General features: G+C 49.6%; 1 protein-coding gene across 1 annotated transcript in view; it reads right to left on the minus strand.

Moving 5' to 3' along the window:
• LOC140409415 (transmembrane protease serine 9-like) overlaps positions 1–19,216 on the minus strand; it is an 85,086-nt gene that overhangs the window by 36,563 nt on the left and 29,307 nt on the right. Inside the window, exons 4-5 of the mRNA XM_072497855.1 lie at positions 16,655–16,924; positions 9,692–9,867 (exon numbers count right to left, since the gene is read on the minus strand). Of these exons, the coding sequence (XP_072353956.1) occupies positions 9,692–9,867; positions 16,655–16,924 (446 nt within the window). The remainder of the gene's footprint in view (positions 1–9,691; positions 9,868–16,654; positions 16,925–19,216) is intronic.

Below are 19,216 nucleotides of genomic sequence, written 5' to 3' on the forward strand. Positions count from 1 at the left end.
GGACTGGGTAATGAAGCCAGTGGATGATGGTTGATGGAGCCAGTGGAAGACCGGTCAGAGGAGCCATGTGAGGAACGGGTGGCGGAGCCAGTGGAGGACTGAACGGCAGAGCCAGTGGAGGAGCGGGTGATGGAGCCAGTGGAGGATCAGATGGTGGAGCCAGTGGGGCATTGGGTCATGGAGCCAGTGGAAGACCGGGCAGTGGTTCCAGGTGGAGACCATGTGCTGGTGCCAGCGGAGGACCAGGCGGCAGGGGAAAGGACCGGGAAGTTAATTCTATCTCCATGGAAAATATTTTCGATGCCATTAGCCATTACACAGCACCTGCATTGTTTGCACTTTTCTTTGTTCGAATACTTCCCTCCACGAAATCAGTACGATATGTGGGTTCACAATCCAGTTTCACTGACAGCCAGGCCAGATAACCTATCAGCGTACCATATTGACAGTCTGATTAACAGGACCTCTGACTCAACCCCAGGGCAACGCTTCAGTGAACATCTGTTGATGTAGTTGGAGCAGCTTTGTGCACACGTATCTTAGTGTGGCCATGACAACAGTTCGTGAGCACTTTCCTTTCGCCTTCAGAAAGCGAAAAAGCAAAGGAAAATCAGTGTCCAATCAGAACCGGGTTTCAGCATGTGCTGACTACTGATATGCTTACCTATGAGAAACCAATAGTGGGAGGCTTCTGATTGGATGGGCCAGAAAGCGCACCATGATTGTTCGTAAAAGTAGTAGGCAGGTGAATGTGTTTGGTGAGCACCGGAGAATGTCCCAGGAGCCTCTTCACTAAAGTGCCCAACTGTGGTGAGTGTCTCTGGGATGGTGGAGGGTGTTGGAGACAGCTGTGATGGGGAATCTGTCAACATCGGACTCGAGCTCCGGGTGTCCTGGGTTATGGGTTGATGGCTCGCGTCCGTGTCGACGTCATCATCACTGGTCAGCACCTAGGGTCCTGGCTATGGCTACGGTCAGGGGACACCAGATGGACCCTCCCCATCACCTGCAGCTCCTGAAAGACACAAGACAAGATGCGCGATTAGACCGCAGGCCGGGGGTGGGGGTGGGTGGGAGGGGGGGCAGTGGGGGGTGATGGGGGGGGGGGGTGTTGGGGTGGGGGATGTGTTTGGGAGGGGATGAGGGTAGTATGGGGGGGTGAGGGGGGGTGGGGTGGGGTGGGGGATGAGGGTGGGGTGGGGGATGAGGGTGGTGTGGGGATGAGGGTTGTGTGGGGGATGAGGGTGGTGTGGGGGGGTGAGGGTGGTGTGGAGGATGAGGGTGGTGTGGAGGATGAGGGTGGTGTGAGGGTGGTGTGGGGGATGAGGGTGGTGTGGGGGACGAGGGTGGTGTGGGGGGTGAGGGTGGTGTGGGGGATGAGGGTGGGGTGAAGGATGAGGGTGGTGTGGGGGATGAGGGTGGTGTGAGGGTGGTGTCGGGGTGAGGGTAGTGTGGGGGGTGAGGGTGGTGTGGGGGATGAGGGGGGTGAGGGTGGTGTGGGGGGTGAGGGTGGTGTGAGGGATGAGGGTGGTGGGGGCGTGAGGGGGGTGTGGGGGGTTGAGGGTGGTGTGGGGGGTGAGGGTGGTGTGGGGGATGGGAGTGGTGTGGGGGCTTTGGGTGGTGTGGGGGGTGAGTGTGGTGTGAGGGGTGTGGGTGGTGTGGGGGCTGTGGGGGGTGAGGGGGTGTGAAGGGTGAGGGGGTGTGAGGGGTGAGAGGGGTGAGGGTGGCGTGGGGATTGAGGGTGGTGTGGGGGGTGAGAGGGTTGAGGATGGTGTGGGGGGCATGGGGGTTGAGAGTGGTGTGGGGTTTGGGGGTGGTGTGAGGGGTGAGGGTGGTGTCGGGGTTGAGGGTGTTGTGGGGGATGAGGGTGGTGTGGAGGGTGACGGGGGTGTGAGGGGTGAGGGTGGCGTGGGGGGGTGAGGTGGGTGTGGGGGATGAGGTGGGTGTGAGGAGTGAGGGTGGTGTGGGGAATGAGGGTGGTGTGGGGTGGGGTGGGGTGTGAGGGTGGTGTGGAGAATGAGGGTGGTGTGAGGGGTGAGGGTGGTGTGGGGGATGAGGGTGGTGTGGGGTGATGTGGGGGGAGTGGGGGGTGAGGGTGGTGGGGTGGTGAGGGGGATGAGGGTGGTGTGATGGGGGTATGAGGGTGGTGTGGGGGGTGAGGGTGGTGTGGGGTGGTGTGGGGGGTGAGGATGGTGCCGGGGATGAGGTGGTGTGGGGTGTAAGGGTGGTGTGGGGTCGTGTGGAGGGTGAGGGTGGTGTGGGGGCTGAGGGTGGTGTGAGGGGTGAGGGTGGTGTGAGGGATGAGGGTGGTGTGGGCGGTGAGGGGGGTGAGGGGGGTGAGGGGTGAGGGTGGCGTGGGGGGTGAGGGGGTGTGGGCAGTGAGGTGGGTGTGAGGGGTGAGGGTGGTGGGGGGTGAGTGTGGGGTGGGGGATGTGGGGGGTGTGTGGGGTGAGGGTGGCGTGGGGGGTGAGGGTGGTGTGGAGGATGAGGGTGGTGTGGGGTGGTGTGGGGGGTGAGACTGATGTGGGGAGTGAGGGGGGGTGAGGGGGGTGTGAGGGGTGAGTGTGGTGTGGGGGGTGTGAGGGGTGAGGGTGGCGTGGGGGGTGAGGGTGGTGTGGAGGATGAGGGTGGTGTGGGGTGGTCTGGGGGGTGAGTGTGGTGTGGGGGATGTGGGGGGTGTGAGGGGTGAGGGTGGCGTGGGGGGTGAGGGTGGTGTGGAGGATGAGGGTGGTGTGGGGTGGTGTGGGAGGTGAGACTGGTGTGGGGAGTGAGGGGGGGTGAGGGGGTGTGAGGGGTGAGTGCGGTGTGGGGGGTGTGAGGGGTGAGGGTGGCGTGGGGGGTGAGGGTGGTGTGGAGGATGAGGGTGGTGTGGGGTGGTGTTGAAGGGGGCTGACACACGTGTCAGGTGGAACCGCAACTCAGTGGGAATTCACTTCCCCGCCAGATGCCTACCTCCATCCCAGTGATTGCCCTTTCTTCGGGCCCGCCGACCACGGCCCTCTGCTCCTCCGCGGTGAGGGGCCGCAGGTCCGGTGGTCCCCCTACAATCTTCTTCCACTCCATCCGGCCTTCTCCTGGTGGGGTAAACAGCAAACGCACAGTGTTAGACGGTCAAATGCATGCAGCACAGGGGGTGGGTAGCTGGTGGCTTCAGTGGCCAGGGCACCCGGTCATGGCGGCCGTTATGGGTGTCGGTATGTTGTGCAGGGTGGAGGGGGAGGGGGTTGGGTTATGGGTGTGTGGGACGTGGGTTAGTGTCAGGGGCACAGTGCTGCCTACTCACCCTGGCTGCCCTGAGGAGGTCGTGCAGTTTCTTCCGGTATTGCTGGCCGGTCCATTGCATTGTCGGCCTCTGCCACCTGTGCCCAGGCCCAGCGAATGGTGGTGGCTGGTAGCCTCCTTCCCGGCCCAGGGTACAGGGTCGCCTGACTCTCCTCCATGGTGTCTAACAGGATCTTGAGCTCGCCATCCGTAAAATGGGGTTCCGCTCTCCTCAAAGCCATCTTGTAGGATGAGATGGTGCGTGTGGGGAGTGAAGTGTGTACATGTGGCTGCAGCTTATCAGCCTCCTGAGTGCCAATCACAAACCCGGTGAAGCCGTTTCTCATTGGAATCAATTGTGTTCCACGTGGCGCGGGTGCTAGCACCTCAACGACCGTTGAATACGTCCAGGTGCGGCGCCAGTTTTGCTGTTGTCGAAGTCCATGCATCCTGCCCCGGCGTCAACACTCAGGGACAGAGAATTCCGCTGCTTGCCTCTGCTAATAAAGGCAAGTATACCAAGTATACATCTCTGTGATGGCAACTATATCCACGTGTCCATCCTTGCCCTTAATATGTCTGGCATTAAAGTAGAGGCCATCCAGCCATGCCTTACTTTCTTGAAACTTACTACTGCTTTATTCCCTCTGACATGATTGTTTGACTGTGTTATGTTGTGTCCCTATTCTGCGGACAGTCTGTGTCCCCTCCCCCTGTCGAATTAGTTTAAACTCATCCCAACAGAACTAGCAAGCCCTCTGGCAAGGATGTTAGTCCCGCTCTGGTTCAGATGTAGACCGTCCGGCTTGTACAGGTCACATATTTCCCAGAAATGGCCCTCGTGATCCAGTGATCTAAAACCCTCCATGTTTCACCAACTCTTATGCCGCACATTCAACTGCGCTATTCTTCTATTTCTATACTCGCTAGGGCGTGGCACTGGGAGTAAACCAGAGATTACAACCCGAGAGGTCCTGCTTTTTAATCCTGCCTAGCTCCCTGAATTCCTGATATAAGACCTCATCCCTCTTTTACTTATATCATTGGTACCAACATGTACCATGACCTCTCTGCCTTATCACCCTCACCCTTCAGGATGTCCTGCAGTTGGTCAGTAACATCCCAGACCCTGGCAACAAGGAGGCAACACACCATCCTAGTGTCACATTTATGGCCACAGTTGCGCCTATCTGCTGCCCTGCTTATAGAATCCGCTATTACTATTGCTCCTCCCCTGTTGCCCCTGCTGTACAGACAGGCTGCTTATGGGTGCCAGAAACTTGTCTTTGTCCAAACTCCCTGGAGGTAACAGCACCCTCATCAGTCTCCAAGATGGAATACCGATTTGCAAGCGGGACCCCAGGGGACTCCCAAACTACCTGCCTGTTTCTCTTGGACTGCCTGGTAACAAAAGGTGACTAGTTTACTGGGCCTACGGATGCTATATATATAGACTTTCAGAATTCATGAGGTAAGGTGCCTCAAAAGAGACTTTTTGCAAAAGCTGGAACAGCTTGGAGTTGAAGACAATCTATTGATAAAGTCATGCAGGGAATTGGTTACACAGAATGGGGATGATAGGTGCATGGTCACTTTGGGTTTCTTCAGTATTTTAATTCGCTTCAGTCAGTAAGTGGATGGATTGCTGCCCTGCCCCGTCCTGTTAAAAATTATTGGCGTCGGGAACAGCACCTTGGAACTGACGCACCAACTGTCACTAGTATTTTCAAGCAACAGCCAACATAGAACGGAACAAAAGAACCATTGAAAAGTTACAGCACCCAAGTGTCGTGATATCATTGTTGTGTTGTAATTCACCAACTGACCACTGGGAGTCTCACTAGCATTGTGAGAGTAGAAGATTCAGGCAATTGGTAGAGAAAAGCCATTGTGCTTGAAGAAGTAGCACCTCGTTCCTACAGTGTACAGACAGAGGATGGGTTGGTTTTAAGAAGAAATCGTCACGCACTCTTGAAAACCAGAGACGACTTTCACAACAAGGTGATGGATGATGAATCTACGTCAGAATCAATAACAGCTGCAGTGTCAGATAGTTCAGCAGTTCCTGAGCATGAGAATGTCAGGGAGAACATCAAATCTACAAGTTCTGAGCAGCAAGGTCAAACTTTGAGAAGATCAACCAGAGTCAGAAGAAAACCTGATCGACTCAATTTGTAGATTTGGACTATTATCTATATATAAATTTGTTAAACCAGTTAATAATAATATTCATTATTGTCACAAGTAGGCTTACCATTAACACTGCAGTGAAGTTACTGTGAAAAGACCCTAGTTGCCACATTCCGGCACCTGTTCGGGTACACTGAGGGAGAATTCAGAATGTCCAAATTACCTAACAGCACGTCTTTCGGGACTTGTGGGAGGAAACCGGAGCATCTGGAGAAAACCCGCGCAGACACAGGGAGAACATGCAGATTCCGAACAGACAATGACCCAAGCTGAGAATTGAACCTGAGATCCTGGCACTGTGAAATAATAGTGCTAACCACTGTGCTACTGTGCCGCCCTAACTGTGCCACCGTGCCGTCCTTAAAAATTAAACAAATAATAATATTGTTAGACTCACAGGCTCATATATATCACATGTAAATATACTGATGACAATGTATTAATTATTCCTTCAAAAGAAAGGGGATGTAGTGATATCATGGTTGTGTTGTAATTCACTGACTGATCACTAGGAGTCTCACTGGTATATAAATTGATGTTAGAGTCAGGTGAGCTTAGGCTGACTGGAGAGCAGGGAAGAGAGAGGTTGAGTGTGCATGGTCATACTGTTATTCACCTGTTGGTTTGTATACAGTTGACCTACAGTTAATGTTAATAAATCATTTATAGCTTTAGCTACAAGTGTTCTTGTAATATAAATCAGGCCATCCAACAAGAACATTACAAGAAGAAGGCCATTCAGCCCATCTTGTCCATGCCAGTCCAAGGACACCCAGATGCCTTTCTAAACACACCTTCCTGCATCTGGTCTATAGCCCTATAACATACAGCAATTAAGGTACCTTTTGAAAGAGTTTAAGGTCTCTGCTTCCACCACCAAATCGGGCAGCGAAAATTCCAGACACCTACCACCCTCTATGTAAAAAACCTTCTTCCTTACGTCCCCTCCACACCTTCTGCCACTTAAAACAGATATGAGGAGAAATTTCTTCAGCCAGTGGGTGGTGAATCTGTGGAACTCTTTGCTACAGAAAGCTGTGGAGGGTAAATCACTTAGTATCTTTAAGATAGAGATAGATAGGTTCTTGATTAATAAGAGGATCAGGGTTATGGGGAGAAGGCAGTAGAATGGGGATGGGAAAAATATCAGCCATGATTGAATGGTGGAGCAGGCAAGATGGGCCGAGTGGCCTAATTCTGCTCCTATGTCTTATGGTCTCATGGTCTTCTCTTGAATCTATATCCATTGGTTCTAGAATTCTTCACCAAGGGAAACAATTTTATCCTGTCCACCCTATCTCTCCCCCTCATAATTTTGTACACCTCAATTAAGTGACCCCTCAGCCCTCTTTGTTCCAAGGAAAATAACCCCAACTTATCCAATCTCTCCTCTTAGCTACACTTTCCAGCCCTGGCAACATTCTTGTCAACCCCCTCTGCACTCTCTCAGAAGCAATTACATCCTTCCTGTAATGTGGTGATCAGAATTGCACACAATACTCCAGTTGCGGCATCATCAATCTTTTATACAATTCCAACATATATTCTTACTTTTAAAAGATTTACTGGTCTCGTCATGTCCATCTTGGTGACGCAACAACGCCATTTATTCTTGCGCGAAGCCTCTCATGAGATTTGCGACATTTGAGAGGTCTCACGAGATGCATCCAAACCTCGCGAGACCTCTCACCCTCACTGGCGTGATCCAGATCAGCATATTTAAATGATCCAACAGGCTCCTTTAAATAAGCGCTTGCGTATTCTCCCAGCGCCTGGAAAATAATGGACTCGCCAAATGCGAACCAGTTGTAATGGCACCTGGGGAGATCTTCCAGGCCATTGGAGACTCCGGGAGTGATGGGCTCAAGGCAAGGTGGTACCCTGGCACTCCTGATGGCACCCGGGTATCTTGGCACAGCCATCGCTGTGGCCAATAAAATGACAATATGCCATTGAATAGTAGTGTTTTTCTCAGCGCTGTAGCCATCGAGAAACACCCTGCTAAAGGCTCCCAAAGGAGGACTCTGTTTTTTTCCCATTGAATCGTGCTCTTTACCTCTGTCAATGAAGGAGAGCATTCCATATGCCTTCTTTACAACCTTGTCTACTTGAACTGCTGCCTTTAGAGACCTGTGTACTTGTACACCAAGATCTCTCACTTCATCTCTCCCTCTTAGACATTCCCATTTATTGTGTACTCCCTATAACTTTTTAAACTTTTATTTATTTATTTTTTATTACTTTATCAGAGTTACAAAGCCAGAGCTCTGAGTGTGGACAGGGCAAACCCCTAATCCAGCTCCTTGCCTGCTCCATAAAACAATTCAAATTGAATCCAATTCACGGTCCCCACAAGAGAGACATACCAGATCCACACATGACACCTGACCTCACGCTCATCTTAGCCAAAAGGCCAAGAATTACCTCCCTAAATTCATGACCTCACACTTCTCTGTGTTAAAATCCATCTGCCATTTTACTGACCATTCCATCAACCCATCTCTACCGTTTTGGAGATTATAGCTATCCTCAATATACCTACGACTCGGTCAATCTTTGTGTTGTCTGCAAATTTCTCAATCATGCTCCCCACGTTCACATCCAAATCATTAATATATAACAGAAACAGTAAGGGACCCAACACTGAGCCCTGTGGAACACCACTTGAAACAATTTTCCATTCGCAAAGGCATCAATCGACCATTACCCTTCCTTTCCTGTTACTAAGCCAACCTTTTGAAAAATGAAAATGAAATGAAAATCGCTTATTGTCACAAGTAAGCTTCAAATGAAGTTACTGTGAAAAGCCCCTAGTCGCCACATTCCAGCGCCTGTTCGGGGACGCTGGTACGGGAATTGAACCCACGCTGCTGGCCTGCCTTGGTCTGCTTTAAAAGCCAGCTCTTTAGCCCTGTGCTAAACCAGCCCCTTTTATCTGATTTGCCACATTCCCTGTACCCCATGGGCTTCTACGTTTTTGACCAATCTGTCATTTGGGACCTTTCAAACGCTTTGCTAACACGTCCGCTGCAGTACCTTCATCAATCCTCCTTGTCACTTCCTCATCAGTTCAGCTGTTGGTCTCAGTCTGAAGCCTGCCCACTCGCGTTAAAATCAGTGCCTATTGGCGGATAATTCTATGTGTCTGTACTTATAATCAAGTGTAATGTGCAGCTGAATTTCTGCAATGCTTATTGCAATAGATCCATGTTGTTTATTTCCGTTATAATTTAACCAAGATCATGGGTTGGATTCTCCGCCCTGCCACATTTCAGATTCACCTCACCAGCGGGATGCTCCGTTACGTTGGCTGGCCAATGGGACAGCCCCACGCTGTCGGGAAACCTCCAGGCTGCCGGCAAAATAAGCAACCCGCCAATGGAGAATCCAGCCCAAGAACATACTTTCATCAGTCTTCCTCTCTCCCTATTTCCTGATATTGATTTTCAGTCACCCTCTCTCAGTGATACTTCATTTTCAATGCAGACTCCACCCACATCCCTTCTCCAACTTTTAAACCCCTTATGCCCTGATTGTCCCCAGTTCTCTGTGGCAGTGGGTGCGGTGGTGAGGATGTGCAGGGGAAGACGCCAGTGAGCAGGAGAGTCCCTAGTGGTGGAAGTTGATGATGTTACAGGGTGAGGGTAATGGGAAATTTGAAACACAAAAATCCCCCAAACTGTTGAATTCAGGATGATTGACAATCCTACGATGGCACCTGAAGATGCAACATATCCGTTATTGTCCTGTGAAGCTGGGAGACTTGATTGTGTGGTTGTTCCCAGTCTATCTCACACCACATAAGGTCCAGATGTTTCCCATGACCTGTGGGCCCTAGAAGGATTCTTTACCTCCAGAATAGTAGTTATCGGGGACAGCTTCTAATCAAAGGTTCAGTGGTTCACTTGATACTTTAATGTCACAAGTAACAGGTTTGATGTTAGGCAGGACTGTATATAATAAACAACAGGGCTGCTCTGTTACAAGAATTTTAGATGAAAATCTCACTGAGCAGAACTGATTAACCCACATTCACAATTCAAAACCCTGTCTGAGGATTCAGTTAATGAATTTCACACACTGAAAATTTCATATTTCATGTTTTTATTTCATTTTGTAAAGATTGTTGCACAATTTACTAAAACATTCGGCAAAAGCATTCTTGTCCTTCTCTGAGCAAAGCAATTCAGCAAGTTATGAAGTAAAACAGAGTGGAAGTAAGACTCTCAATACTCAGTACAATCCTGCAGCTGTCATATTGTAAGTTTGAACGCCAGTTATTTTCTCAATCCAGTCAAGATATTTCTTTGATAGGAGGGTGTAAATCCCAGGCATTTTGGGATCTGGAACATCAGGTCCAGCTGTCACAATCGCTTTGTACACACCGTTGCAAATTAATGGACCACCTGAATCACCCTGGAAGAAGAAAAGATGAAAATAAAACAATAATTAAACAGAATTGTATAAATTTCAATCTGTTTAAATCACAATATATTTATGTCATATTGATCAATGCTCAGTAAAATGTTCCCAGAATGTCAGAAAAAACAACATGCCAATTAATCTGGCTGGCCCAGGAAATATCATATCCCATTTTACCTCTTGCAACCCTCTGTCAAAATATCATCCAGTCATTAACCAGCCACTCTCAAATTTTCTGCTACATTCAGCCCTTATCATCAACCGTCCATTCCATCCTTTATTAATGCAGTTAAACCTAAAAAATCTTTACACCATGGTGCTTCTGGACATTGGAAAGATGTTTCTAATGACTAAATCCCAGTTTGGTAGGGAGACTTCCTACATCCTATGGACTATCCTGAACCTCACCTTTTTCTTTCCATTATCCATGGTCTGTTTCCACAACCATGTGTCACTGCATTTAGACTTGCCAGAGTACTAGGAGCCTCTGCCAGTAGCTACCGTAATTTTTTTAATGTGTTCACAGGATTTGGCAAAGTCACATGGCAAAGTTACATTTATTATCAATCCAACATTGGAATGAGAAGGTGGTGAGCTTGCAACTTGGAGCAAATCGGCAAAGAAAAATGGAAATGTTTTGTTTGAAAAAGGATATGATTGCATTCGAAGCAGTTCAGAGAAGGTCCACTCAACTCATTCCTGGTATGAGGAGCTGATCTAATGAAGGAACTTTGAACAGGTTGGGCTTACAGCCATTGGAGTTTAGAAGAATGAAAGGTGATTGTTATAACCTGCCTACTTACGATTGGCTGGGGACTAATGACTATCCCACAATCCTGTGGGAGTATGAACTTCCCCAATGAGGGGGGGGCGGAGAAACTCCTAGTATAAATAAGCTGGCCAGTTCAGGAACCAGCAGGAAGGAGAAGGTAGCAAGGGAAGTTACTGCTACTGTTATGTATATATTGTTATAGTAAATAAATGTTATTACTTTGTATCCTTAAAACTCGTGCTGGATTCTTCGTGGCCCTTACAAAACTGGCGACGAAGGTAAAAGTGAATAGCTGTCTACACTGCTGAAGCCACCTCCCTGGATTTTTGTTGGATACAGGTTGGAAGTTGTTTTCTATTATACCATGCCTCTGTACGGACGTTTGGATGTTTTTGATGCTGCGCTGGAAAGCTGGAACCAGTACACACAATGGATGCGTTACTATTTCCGGGCAAACAATATCACTGAAAACGAGCGCCAGGTGGTCATATTGCTCACCGCCTGCGGCCCGCATACGTTTGGGGTGATTAGGAGCCTTACGTACCCAGCCGCGCCGGACACCAGAACGTTTGACGAACTTGTGAATATAGTGGGGCAACACTTTAACCCAACCCCGTCCACGATAGTCCAGCGTTACCAGTTTAATACCGCTGAGAGGACCCCTGGAGAATCCCTTGCCGATTTTTTTTTTATCCAGGCTACGCGGGATTGCGGAATACTGTGACTATGGTGAGACCTTGTCAGAAATGTTACGCGACCGTTTGGTTTGCGGGATTAACAATGCAGCAACCCAGAGAAAGTTGTTAGCAGAGCCAACATTGACTTTTCAACAGGCAATACAAATAGTCTTGTCCCGAGAGAGCGCAGAGCGAGGAGTACAGGAGTTACAGGGAATGGAAGTGCATGCCTTGGGGCGCAACCCTTTCCGCCCAAAAACGTCCCCCCGCACTCCTGCGGTACCTTGGGCGAGGCAACGTCCGGACCGACGCCAGTGGCCATCGGACATTCCTCCCCGAAGGGAGCCTTCTCCAGAGCCAATGGATGAGGAGCCATGTCCGTGTCAGACTTGTAGGCGCCGACCCCGTCGCGGACGGCGGTCCTGGGGACGCCAGAGGCGCCGTCGTTCCGACCGAAACTGGGACCAGCCCAGGGGCTGTAACTGGGACCAGCCCAGAGGCCGTACCTTCCATGTGGATGAACCTGCGGCGACCACTCCTGAGGACGTGGAGACGGAGGACGACTGCCTGCAGCTGCATTGTGTGGCAGCTCCCCGTGTGGCCCCCATTAAGGTGACAGTACGGGTCAATGGCCACCCGCTTGAGATGGAGTTGGATACTGGCGCAGCGGTCTCCGTGATCGCCCAGAGGACATTCAACCGCATCAAGCAGGGTATACAGACCCTTACATTAACCGACTCACAGGCCAGGTTGGTCACCTACACGGTGGAACCACTGGACATTGCAGGAACTACAATGACCCCTGTTGTCTATGGACGCCAGGAGGGGCGTTTCCCACTTATCGTAGTGCGTGGCCATGGGCCCAGCCTGTTGGGTCTGGACTGGTTGCGCCATTTGCGGTTGCAATGGCAGCACATCCTCCAAACAGTTTCTGGAGGGTTGACTGAGGTGCTAGGACAATACCCAGAGGTATTCCAGCCTGGTTTGGGGAAAATAGAAGGGGCCGTAGCCCGTATCCAAGTTGAACCAGGAGCCACGCCGCGCTATTTCCGGGCGTGCCCAGTGCCTTACGCCTTGCTCGAGAAGGTAGAAGGGAAGCTCACTCGTTTGGAGAGTTTGGGTATTATCAGGCCCGTTCGTTTTGCTGACTGGGCAGCACCAATTGTGCCAGTAATGAAGCCAGATACCACAGTTCGCTTGTGTGGCGACTATAAACTTACAGTGATTACAGTTTCCCGACTCGACCGATATCCAATGCCTCGCATAGAGGATCTCTACGCGAAACTTGCAGGTGGACTCTCATTCACAAAATTAGATATGAGTCACGCCTACCTGCAGTTGGAGCTGGACTCTGCCTCCCGACCATATGTAACAATTAATACACACCGGGGCCTGTATGAATATACACGGTTGCCCTTTGGAGTATCCTCTGCCTGCGCAATTTTTCAACGTGTTATGGAGGGCATTTTGAGAGGTTTACCACGTGTGGCTGTCTACCTAGATGACGTGTTGATTACAGGGACGTCGGAGCAAGAACATTTGGAAAATCTGGAGGCTGTCCTTAGACGCCTTTCGGAGGCTGGAGTCCGTTTACGTTGCACAAAATGCGTATTTCAGGCAAAAGAAGTAGTCTACCTAGGTTATCAGGTGGACCGCGAGGGTCTGCACCCCATCGCAGAGAAGGTGCGTGCAATTCAACATGCCCCCACCCCGACTTACACTTCGCATCTTCGTTCTTTTCTCGGTCTCGTAAACTATTACGGGAAGTTCCTCCCCAATCTGGCAACTACGCTGGCCCCTTTGCACCTGCTGCTAAAGAAAAATCACACGTGGGTTTGGGGTCAGCCACAAGAAACCGCTTTCCGGCAAGTAAAGCAACAATTGTCGTCGTCTGGGTTACTAACCCACTATGATCCGGGAAAGCCTTTGCTCGTCACATGTGATGCATCCCCATATGGTATTGGGGCCGTCCTGTCCCACAAGATGGAGAACGGGGCCGAGCGACCGATAGCTTTCGCCTCCCGCACATTGACTGCAGCGGAGAAAAAGTACGCGCAGATCGAGAAGGAGGGCCTGGCAGTGATTTTCGCGGTGAAACGCTTCCACCAGTATGTGTACGGCCGCCATTTCACTATCGTGACTGATCATAAGCCCCTGCTGGGACTCTTCAGAGAGGATAAGCCAATACCGCCCATTGCTTCTGCACGGATCCAGCGCTGGGCTTTGTTGCTTGCTGCATATGAGTATTCTCTGGAGCACAAACCAGGTACGCAGATAGCAAATGCCGACGCACTGAGCCGATTGCCTTTATCGACCGGCCCCATGTCGACCCCCACGACCGGTGAGGTGGTTGCAACCCTAAATTTTATGGACACCTTGCCTGTCACGGCATCACAGATCCGTGAGTGGACCCAGACGGAGCCAGTCCTGTCAAAGGTTCGGCACATAGTCCTGTATGGTGGGCAGCATAGACAGCTCCCAGGCGAGTTGCGGGCATTTTCCTCCAAGCTGTCAGAGTTCAGCGTGGAAGACGGCATCCTCTTGTGGGGGACGCGTGTGATTGTCCCGGAAAAAGGCCAGGAGCTGATATTATCAGACTTGCACAATGGGCATCCGGGCGTGACCAAGATGAAAATGTTGGCCCGGAGTTATGTTTGGTGGCCAGGCCTCGACACCGACATTGAGAAGGTGGCCCAAAACTGCTCCATTTGCCAGGAGCATCAGAAGCCTCCGCCGGCCGCGCCCCTACATCACTGGGAATGGCCAGGGCAGCCTTGGGCACGCTTACATGCAGATTTCGTAGGCCCTTTTCAGGGATCCATGTTCCTTCTACTAATTGACGCCCAGTCCAAATGGCTGGAGGTGCATAAGATGCAGGGGACAACGTCCTGCGCAACAATTGAAAAGATGCGTTTATCGTTTAGTACGCATGGCCTCCCCGAGGTGCTGGTCACGGATAACGGCACTCCATTCACGAGTGAGGAGTTTGCTAGGTTTACAAAGATGAACGGCATCCGCCATATCCGCACTGCCCCTTACCACCCGGCTTCAAATGGGTTGGCAGAGCGTGCAGTGCAGACATTCAAAAGAGGCCTAAAGAAGCAGTCTTCTGGATCAATGGACACGAGACTGGCTCGCTTTTTGTTTACATACAGGACCACCCCCCATGCAGTGACTGGGGTAGCTCCCGCAGAACTCCTAATGGGCCGGAGACTCCGCACCCGCCTTAGTATGGTTTTCCCGGACATTGGCGCAAAAGTACGCCGCACACAAGAACGGCAGGGACAGGGAGTGTCTCGGCATCGTCCGATTCGGCAGTTTGCGCCCGGTGACCCAGTATTCGTGCGGAATTTTGCTGGTGGTGCCCAATGGGTTCCTGGTGTAATCTTTCGCCAAACGGGCCCTATATCTTACCAAGTGCAAGCCCAGGGTCGTCTCCAGCGAAAACATGTAGACCACGTCCGGTCCAGAAGATCATCCCCTCAAAAGATTCCCCGCCCCCGGAGCTCACTTCAACAGCCGCAAAGACCAGAGACAAGGGAAGGTAGTCCTCAAAATCTTCCACTGATGCCTCACTCGAAGCCTGCGCAGGTCGTTACGGGACCAAATGGAGATAGAGACGCTGACATGACGGAGGCAGCAGACTCTGACTCCGAGATGGAGACACAGGATGCATCAGAGGGGGAATCCTCGGGTCCACGGGCTGTGGATGTACAACCGCGCCGTTCATCACGGAAGCGCCGGTCTCCGTCTCGTTACACGCCGCCTGATCCAGCGCCGCGTGCAAATGGCGTCCGGCCTGCGGCCAAACGAGTCCGACGCCTTCCTTCGCCAGGGTCTTCGGTGGATTCCTTGGACTTTGGGGGTGAGGGATGTTATAACCTGCCTACTTATGATTGGCTGGGGACTAATGACTATCCCACAATCCTGTGGGAGTATGAACTTCCCCAATGAGGGGGGCGGAGAAACTCCTAGTATAAATAAGCTGGCCAGTTCAGGAACCAGCAGGACGGAGAAGGTAGCAAGAGAAGTTACTGCTACTGTTATGTATATATTGTTATAGTTAATAAATGTTATTACTTTGTATCCTTAAAACTTGTGCTGGATTCTTCGTGGCCCTTACAAAAGTGATCTTATTGAAACATATAAAATCCTGAAGGACTTGACAGGGTGAATTGTGGGAGGATAATTTCTCTTCCGGGGGAGACTAGAAAAAGGGGACACAGATGAAGACATTCAATGGCATTACCTACACTGTGCCTCCCACTATCTGAATGTTACCATTGACCAGTAACTGGAATGGACCAGCCATATAATGACTGTGGTGACCAGAGCATGTTGGAAGCTGGGAAATTTGTGATGAATATCTAACCTCCTGACCTCCCAAAGCCCATCAAGGCACAAGTCAGGAATGTGATAAAATACTCTCCACTTGCCTGGATGAGTGAGACAACACTCAAGACTCTCAACACCATCCAGGACAAAGCAGCACTGGCCCACATCCACGATCTTCAACATGCACTCCCTTCACCATTATGTACTGTGGCAGCAGTGTAGATCATTTACAAGATGCACTGCAATAACTCACTCAGGCTCCTTCTACAGCACCTTCCAAACCCATGATTTCTGCCAGCCAGAAGGACATGGGAAGCAGAGACATGGGAACACCACCACCTTCATGGTCTGCTCCAGGTCACTCACCATTCGGACTCGGAAATACATTTCTTCACTGCTGCTGGGTCAAAATGCTGGAATGCCCTCCCTAGCAGCACTGTGGGTGTATGTACACCACATCGGCAGCACCATTTCAAAAAGGTGGCTCAGTAATATAGTGATATGAAGTCAACTTGATACAGTGCATGAATATAAAGTTTAGAAAACTACATGAACTGTAGGTAAGTTGGCTCTTACACGATTAGTGCATCTACATTTGTTAGACTGTGGACCATCCATGATGTTTTCTCTCACTGTAGAAGCTGCCAGACCTACTGAGATTTTCCAGCATTTTCTCTTTGGTTTCAGATTCCAGCATCCGCAGTAATTTGCTTTTATCCACGATGCATCGGTATATCATTCTATTTACTTCATTCTTGAAATGTGGGCATTGCATGCAAGGCTGGCATTTATAGCCCAGACCTACTTGCCCTGAGAAAGTGGGTATGGCGCGCTGCTTTAGTGAATCACTTTCATTGATCCAATTAAATGATATTGGTGTCAGTTATAGGCCAGCCAGGTAAGGGCGGCAGGATTCGCTCAGTCAGAGACATTAGTGAACCAGTTGGATTTTTAAGAAATTCCAAATACTTTATTGTAACTTTAACAGTTCACTCACTTTGTATGAGTCTTTGATGCCTTGCGAGTCACCAGCACAAATCATATCCTGTGTAATTTTAGGATCACCACGGTAATCACTGTTGCATGTTTCACGATCTACTACAGTTAGGTCCACTCCTTGAAGTGTGACAGATGGATAATGTGAATTCGGCTCAGTTGCTCCCCATCCGGCCACTGTGCATCGGGTTCCGGGTGTTACATCTGCATTCTTATCTGTAGGTAGTTTGAGCAGTTTCACATATTCGTCGATCTTTGCTTCATCGGACAGCTGTGGTACAGTAAGAATGAATTAATAATTTTACTTTTTAAATCATGAAGATCTTACAATGTTGATTTATCCCAAAGTTGGATGGACAGCAATTTTCTCCTTGTGAGAAACCTGCCTCGCAAATGTCTCCTGTCTAGAACTGAATAATCTGACTTGGATCACCCAATGCTTCCATGGGCACTGAACACCCTCAGCTATTTCCATTGTTGTTCATTGTGTATGGACCGTGATGGTGATTGCTGTTGTCTGGAGGATCACAACCCAGCCCAACCCAATTCTCATCCAATATCAACACAGCAGTAATAGCTGAACAATTGGGAGCAGGATTCCCAGTTGATTAATTTTCTATTTGCAGTCCAAGGGTGATTGAAGCCATTTGTAGGACACCAACCACTGTCCCAGTTGGCAGTAATTAACTTGAATCTGGGATTTCCTTGACCTCTCTGTGTGATCTATTTACTCTATTCATCAACATGTGGACATTCAACGTAGGAAATTTAATACCTAGAATTGACTCTCCTTTTGCACTGTGTATGGTGGTTTGAAGTTGATAGCATATTCTTTTTATTTTGGAAAATCAAAGAGACAGGAATTGCGGGAAAAGTGGCCAGTAACTTTCTATGTTAAATGCTCAATGATACATTTTAGTTTAAAAAAAAAATCAGGAATTATATTTTGACTGGAAACAGGCACAATGTGTAGAAGAGCAGAAGGATTTAGTTGACCGAACATTAAAACATTACCACAGATTGATAAAGCGGTTTTAAAAAATCTAATTCAATTCTCGGTTTTATCACAATTAAAAGTCAGGAGGTAATAATGAGCCAACCCACAACCTTACTAAGATTTCAGTGAAAGAACTAAACGCTGCATTTAGCATCACACTATAGGAAGGAAATTGAAACTTTGCAAGGGATACACTGGAGTAGCTTATATTATACAGCCATCCAGTGTAAGGATTATATTAACAGTCACTAAGACAAATAGAATGATGGACTTGATAAATGAAGATACTTTTGTCTGAAAGATTTTGGGGTGTTATAATAGAAGTGTTTAGAATTGTGAAAGGATCGGACTGGATATACAGAGGCAGTGTCTTTCTAATAGAATCTAGAATCCCTACTGTGCAGAAGGAACGTACCAGCCTCCCCGAACAGGTGCCAGAATGTGGCGACTAGGGGCTTTTCACAGTAACTTCATTTGAAGCCTACTTGTGACAATAAGCGATTTTCATTTCAGGAGGACTATCAAATCTGCATCGATACTCTGAAAGAGTGCCCTTACCTCGATCCACTGCCCCATCCTATCTCCTTTAGACACTAAGGGGCAATTTAGCATGGCCAATCCACCTAACCTGCACATCTTTGGACTGTGGGAGGAAACCAGAGCACCCGGAGGAAACCCACTCAGACATGGGGAGAACATGCAAACTTCACAGTCACCCAATCACCTCCCTTCATGCTTGAGTGATTTTGAAGTGCTCAGCTGCACACTGACAGCACTTAACACTCTTTGAAGTGGTTGATGTTTGTAAACATTGTAGATAGAGCACTCAGTGTTACTCAAGCATGAAGGAAGCTGAATGAAGCAAGGATGACAGCTGTGTTTGTGGAAGCTGTAAATCATAGCTCACAAAGAAAAATGAATGAATGGCTTGCAGTTCACCAATCTGAGGGGTTTCAACACAGGTCACTGGATTGTGCTTTCAAAGAACCCTCTGTCTGAAGTAACATCTGTATACCCATGTGAGTCACAACAGTCATTTATTTTCACTTGTCCCTGTCTGGACTGCTCTCTGCCTCCAGACAGGGGTTTCCTTTTTGGGGGTCTTTGAGGTGATCCCCCTATTGGGGATTTCTGTGGTATCCCCCTATTCAGGAAGTTTCTAGGGGAGTCCCCTATTCAGGGGGTCTATGGGGGGGGGTGTTCCCTTAATTTAGGGGGTGTCTGGCGGTCTCCCTATTTCGGAGACGTCTTGGGGGTCGATGGAAGGCTCTGGTGAGGTGGGGTGAGCAGGTCTTGAATTGTGCAGGGGGCAGGTGGCCTTCGGATGGACTTTGGGGGTAACGTCCTTCAGGAGTTACTCCCTTGGTCCACTGCAATGTCCACCATGTCAGGACCACTTTGGTAAATGCCAGTAGTGATCCCTGCTCATGTAGTCCTCAGCCCAGAGGACCCGGGAATCATGAGGGCCCAGAGATTCTGGTGCCCGGTCCGCAAAGTGGATGCAAATGGGTCATTAGGAGCCATTTTCATCCTCCCGCTGGCCCACGAGCACGAACCCTGATCTCA

Source organism: Scyliorhinus torazame, chromosome 3, assembly GCF_047496885.1.
Source record: "Scyliorhinus torazame isolate Kashiwa2021f chromosome 3, sScyTor2.1, whole genome shotgun sequence".
Classification (NCBI taxonomy): domain Eukaryota; kingdom Metazoa; phylum Chordata; class Chondrichthyes; order Carcharhiniformes; family Scyliorhinidae; genus Scyliorhinus; species Scyliorhinus torazame.